At 35.5% G+C, this 6,501-nt stretch overlaps 1 protein-coding gene across 1 annotated transcript; it reads left to right on the top strand.

The window, feature by feature from the left end:
* The first annotated feature begins 992 nt into the window (after positions 1 to 992).
* Positions 993 to 6,137, top strand: LOC127839107 (zinc phosphodiesterase ELAC protein 2-like). Its single transcript, XM_052367309.1, has 5 exons — positions 993 to 1,368; positions 2,558 to 2,678; positions 3,932 to 4,010; positions 5,119 to 5,263; positions 5,533 to 6,137. The coding sequence occupies exons 1-5, from the start codon at positions 1,231 to 1,233 to the stop codon at positions 6,046 to 6,048; spliced, it is 999 nt and encodes a 332-aa protein (XP_052223269.1). The 5' UTR covers positions 993 to 1,230; the 3' UTR covers positions 6,049 to 6,137.
* The last annotated feature ends 364 nt before the right edge of the window (positions 6,138 to 6,501 follow it).

Below are 6,501 nucleotides of genomic sequence, written 5' to 3'. Positions count from 1 at the left end.
ATTTTGGCAAGTAGGGCTTGCTGATAAAGGAATTCTGAGCATTTTGGCTTTTATGATGATTTCTTTGATGATGTTTTCTAAAATGATATTTAAACATAGTTATCAATAAACCAAAGGCTTCTGTTATATGGACATGTATCCTGATAGCTATAGTCTTATCACTGCCCATGAAGACTTAAAATTGATTCTTTCTCTATTTCTTTCTTTTCTACTGCGGTACATTATACTATTCTGTTGGCAGGGATTGTTCTCCATTTTGAGAGCAATTCGTGAAACTCGTGCACAAGATTCAGGAGTTAGACAGCGACCCTTGCTGTTGGCCCCCTACTTCCTCCTCAACTGGATACGACTCTATTCCAAGCATGTCCTCGACATTTCACAAGACTTCGAGTATGTTAAGGGTAAAATTGAGTGTCTAATTTGGTGAACGATTCACTAATTTGAGCTGTAATGTACATTAATGGGTTACAGTTTATTGTATGCTTTTGTTTGTTTTTATGCCCCCGAAGGAGGGCATATAATGATTGCACTGTCCGTCTGTTTTTCCGTCCGTCTGTCTGTAAGTCACACTTTGTGTTTAGGTTTCGAAAAATGCTCATAACTTCTATGTCGCTTCAGATGTTACATTCATATTTGGTATGCATGCGTATAAAGACACGGCCTTTCCATACGCACACACATTTTGACCCTTTTAACCTTGACCTTGAAATTAGGGTCCGCATTTAGGTTTCGAAAAATGCTCATAACTTCTATCGAAGCGTTCATCAGGAGCATATATCATCCTATGGAGACAGCTCTTGTTATAACTTGCAATGAGGATTTTTCAGATAACGATTCTATTATGATGAAGAAAAAGAGGATGATAATGAAGAGGTATAATATAAAGATGCTGTTGATGTTTGTGATGATGAGGAAGTAGAAAAAGTTGATAATAAGTATGGTGATGATGCGGATGATAATTATGATAATGGTGATAGTGATGATGATGCAGATGAGGAGAAGGATGATACAGATGAGGACGATGATGAGGATGATGGTGATGATGCAGATGAGGATGTATATGCATATGGCGTTGATGATGAGGATGATTATCATCTTGCTTACAATTATAGTAACTTTTTGTAGGAATTTCAAATATTTTAAAGAATGGTTCACAAATCTTGTCATATTTATTTGCAACATAAATTTATAATGGTTAGTATTATTTTTTATTTTATTTTATACAAGTAGATGGTTTTAAACAAGTGCAAACAGATACATGAGAGTCTTTTCTGCAGGTTCATCCCCCACAGTGTTTTACTCACTACAAAACACACTGCACGGGAAGGCTTGTTACAACAAGTCAAGACAAGGCTTTGCTTGACTGATGTAAGTGTTGAACATTAATAACTTTTTTAATGTTCAAAGCTACCAACATCATTGTTAAATATCTTGTGAATTAAAAAATGCCCATGGTATATATGTCTGGTTTAATCAAACATAAGCTTGCTACCTAAGTTGACCTCATTGCATTGGATATTGGGAATGTCACATTTAAAATTGTATTTCGGACCTGCTTGGTGTTGTATGTATTATGGTCAATTTTATAAATTCAATTTGTTAATAGCAGGGTAATTTTCAGGGGTCCTGTCAATAAAAATGGGGGTCCCAATAAATATGCTGGCTGCACAGTGTCAAAGTCAATCAGTTAAAAGTATAGTAATCGATTATTTACGTAAACAATAGCCGAGAAATAACACACACCTATACAATTAAAGATTGTATTTATTTGTATAGTTTAATCTTGCTTGCAAGATAATAAGCTATCGTAACCTCAGTAAGCTTTTCTTTCATAGCGACATAAATAGCTTACATTTACGCAATGTAATCTCAATTCGGGACTTGGCACCTAGCAACAGCAGGTGCGCGATAACACCATTGTTCGATAAATCAACAAGCGAGACAACTCGTACATCCTTCTAGAACATAACGTACTGCAGTTGTCCTTCAGAGTTTCTTGTTGATATTACGAGAACCAATACGTCAAAATGATTTGCGTCCCATGGGACGCAAATTAACAAATATGATGGGTCCTGACTGGCATTTTATGCGTATTTGAAGCAGAATATCGCGTCCCGTAAAATCCTGTTAATAGTGTTCAGTTCTTTGTATTGTGAAGAAGAGTTATCTGTGTACAAGGAGGTGTATAAGCAGGCTGGAAATGCTTTATATTGAACAATATAAAAAAACTTGCAAATGTTATTAAGCTTGAATATGATGGCATGCAGGGATATGAGTCTGAATGAGCTGTCCAGCCCATTGCACATACAATTTGTGCAAAGCTCCTAGCTTTTGAAAGAAAAACCTATGTTCGTTATACTAGAAGTATTAAAAGTACACAAATGGGCAAATGTGATCAAATGTTAGGTAATAACCCGGGTATGCTGGACATTGTGTTTTATTTCTTATTAACATAACATGGATGTGGGTTGAGGGGAGGGGCCTCCCTTTTTAATCATTGATTTTAACAATAACATGTATCTGAATATAGTTCCAATTGGAATTCTTGGTTTCACAGCTACAGCTATGCCAGGTATTGCACACAAAGTCATCTGCGGGACTTGTTATGCAACACAATGATGGCTGGAAGTTGGTTAACTCCGGAGATACCATGCCATGTGAGACTCTGGTGAAGGCAGGTTGGTGTTGTTTTCAATACTCCTGGTGTTTACCGACCTTATTTCATTTATACGGTATCCAATTATTAACCCTTTACCACTTAGATACGAATTTGTACACATGTTTAGTCCATTAGAAAGTTATATTAAATTTCAGACCTTTTTTACTAGATTCAATGTTTATGCCCCCATATCGAAAGATTGGGGGTATATTGTTTTTGTCCTGTCTGTCATTGTATGTGTCCGTTAGTGTGTCCCAAAACTTAAACCAAAATTTTAACCTTCTTCATAAATTTTGCAATATTGAACGTAGCAACTTGAAATTTGGCATGCATGTGAATCTGGCAGAGCTGCACATTTTGAGTGGTGAAAGGTCAAGGTTATCCTTCAAGGTCATAGGTTAAAAAAATAAATTCAAAGTGGGCTATTAGGGGGCATTGTGTTTCTGACAAACACATCTCTTGTTTAAGGCTTCATTTCCAACCCTTAGATATTGATGAGCAGCAAACAGCATAAAACTCGCATGCTGTTCTGGTTTTATGCTGGTTGCAAAAGCCATTTTCACTTTGCTTCTGATGGGGGGAAAGGTGTCAATTCAAACAGCAGAATTGTGAATTCAGTGGTAAAAGTAGCAACAATTTAAGTAGTACTAAAGTGAAAGTACAGAAGTACCGGTAGTGCTCGTATTAGTAAGGTAAGAAGTAGCAGCAACATAAGCAGTGACATCAAAATTATAATTTCATTTGAATAAAAAAAGAAACTGAATCTTTAAATATACAGATTAGAAGCAAATTGATTATTTTGTTTTAGATTTGCACATATTGTGTACATGCCATGCTTTATCAGACTGGATTAATCTAACCAGTAAATTATCATATTTTTGGATCTTCTTTTTTAGCTCGGCTGTTTTCGGAGAAAACCCGAGGAATTGTCATAGCCAGCTCGTCGTGTTGTGTCATATCCTTTGTCGTGTTGTCTGCCGTCCGTGTCGTGCTAAAACCTTAACATTTTGTCAAGGTTTTGAACATTGGCTCTAAAATCAAAGTGCTTTCACCTGCAACTTTGAAACTTCATATGTAGCTGCACCTTGATGAGTTCTACATGCCACACCCATATTTGAGTCACTAGGTCAAAGGTCAAGGTCACTGTGACCTCTAAAAAAAAAAATCTGACAAACTTTCATTTCTTTAAAAATGCACCTGAGCGTGGCACCCGTTATGCGGTGCTCTTGTTTTTAATTATCCTTAAATTAGGATATGTTTGTTTCTTTTCAGGCAGGAATTGTGATATATTGATCCATGAAGCCACATTTAACGATGTCGAAATTGACCATGCTTTGAAAAAGCATCATTGGTATGTACCCTTGCAAGCAGCTGGTTAGTTCTCCCCAACCTGGTCGGCAGGGTAACTGGGGGGAACTTAAGTTGAATCTCCGATGCGTCTGTTTGTTCTTCTTTTCATTTGTGTGTCCGTCCAAAGGGATAACTCAAAAAGTTTGTTGTAAGTACGTTTTACGACAGAACATAATTATGGTTTGTATGGTTACAGAAATAATAACAAACTAAGGTCTGGATCCTGAAATTATTGAAAAAGTTCTTAAGCTAGATTAATGAAATTTGGAATGTAGATAAAAAGACAGATGATCAATACATGTATCCACATTATGCCAGTTGTGTTTTTTTCGTCTGACAAAAATTGAGGTTGCCTCAGTCACCGATGCTATAGGTTCAGAAATAATTGAAAACTAAATTCTGTTACCTGCAATACCTCATCACGTAAGTAAGCTAGGTTAATAAAAACTTGATGTTTTTATAGAGTGGCATATGTGTATAGAACACAATATGAGACATGCTTTCTAATTCAGTTTTGTCCAAAAGTATGTCAGTCTGTATGCTAATAAGAAAAATCTCGATCTCACAATAACTAAAAAAATACGTATGATAGACTGATAAACTCAGTACATGTATTTGGAACGAGGGTCATGACATGTGGTGTTAATGCACGTTATTCCATTTTTTTTGTCAGACCAAAAATGTGATTGCAAGTGTTACAGATATTAGTAAAAACTTTGTTATAATGTTTGTGAGCATAATATTTCGCCCAAGTTTGCAAAGTTACAGATATGAGTGACAACTTGGTGATAATGTTTGTAGACAAAATAATTTGCCCTAGTTTGATAACCAACCAGATCACCTGAAGTGCATCTGAATTATGGCCCTTGAATTATAAAAAAAATGATGTCATTTTAACCTCTTTGCTCTTAATAATTTAAATCAGTTCATCTTGATTCTTTTGTGGGAACAATAAGTTGGCAGTTTTTGCTTTCCAGAAAGTTGACCTTTAGTGCTTATAAATGTATTATGGCCAGTGCATAATCAAAAAGTTGCCACTTACCGGTGAAGATCTTAAATATTAAAAAAAATCCACCTTTTGTAAGTAGCTTTTCCATTTCTGTTTACAGTGTAACCAGTGAGGCAATACTAGTTGGCAAAAAGATGGCTGCCAAGTACACTCTGCTCACCCATTTTTCGCAGAAAATGCCCAACATACCAAAATTCACTGCCTTGTTCACAGAAAACGTTGGCTTTGCATTCGATCTTATGACGGTAAGCTTTTCTGTCTTATTGTTAGTCTGCACAATGTGGCTCTGACACTATACTTTAGTTCTGGGTGTCTTTATAATAACATGCTATTTTAACACTACAATTATTTCCTATATCCTTATTATTTGTATATATGGGCACTGAAATTATTTAATTGCCTGAAATTATGTAATAGGTAAGCATATTCCATCAAAAGGCTTTTAAAGTACTGGTTTCAATTCATACATAGAGGAAATATACTTGCATTTTATTGTTTTATCATATTGTTGTAGATAAAGCCCAATCAATTACATCTTCTATACCACATGAAGCCATTCTATGAGAGCCTGTATGGAGCACACATTGAAGCAGCGGACACGAAAAAGAAGTATTTGAAAGTGAAGCAAACTGAACCCGCTGATGGCTCTAAAGAAAGTCTGGCAGAGGGCGTGGCAGCTACAGTTGAAGACTTGGAGGAAGTGCTGAAGAAAAGACTGGCAATGATTAAGAGCTGGACATGTGTAGATGGGGAGGATACAGGCAGAAGTGTCAAGGGTGTGGGTGCAGAATCGGATGAAAAGAAGGTTGCAAAGGTTGACAAGAATTTGGAACAAGTGTGTGAGAGTTCTAAAGAGTTTAAAGACTTGAACCTTGGTGCTGGTGAAGAACATGGGAAAAATGGTGATTGTTCTGTTGATAGTTATAAGATTAGTGAAGATTCTTTGATTCAGAACACGAAGGTAGATCAGACTGAGAAAAGAAAACATGGTGAATTGCAAAAAGATGTAAAACGTTCTAAGGTTGAATGATAATATTTTTTATGAAAATTCGGTTAATGAATTGAACATAAAAAATGAAAACAATTTTCTGTTGATAAGTTAAATAAATGTATTCGATATTTGGGTTGCACTTCTACTGGTATTACTAGAAATATACGCTTTGACTTAACTTTTCAGTTGAATTTCATTTGTTTCTTGCATGAAAGTCCCGATAAAGAAATTATTGTTACTTTAATTAATTTGTATAGTCGCTGCTGGTGTTTTATCAAATACGGTTAAAGGCTATAAGGCTAAACAATATAAACAGTTTGTGAGCTACCATATATTTGGACTCGCTTTTAATTTCAGAACTACATGTACATGGCTTTAGTTTGAGTGGTAGATTGAGAATTGTGTCTTACTTACCAGTTACTTTTTACATATACTTGCAAATTATAATATTTAGATTTTACCGAAAAACTGATCAGTTAAAGCAAATTTTAA

The sequence above is a fragment of the Dreissena polymorpha genome, chromosome 7 (assembly GCF_020536995.1).
Source record: "Dreissena polymorpha isolate Duluth1 chromosome 7, UMN_Dpol_1.0, whole genome shotgun sequence".
Taxonomy (NCBI): domain Eukaryota; kingdom Metazoa; phylum Mollusca; class Bivalvia; order Myida; family Dreissenidae; genus Dreissena; species Dreissena polymorpha.
This window is presented reverse-complemented; position numbering and strand designations above follow the sequence as displayed.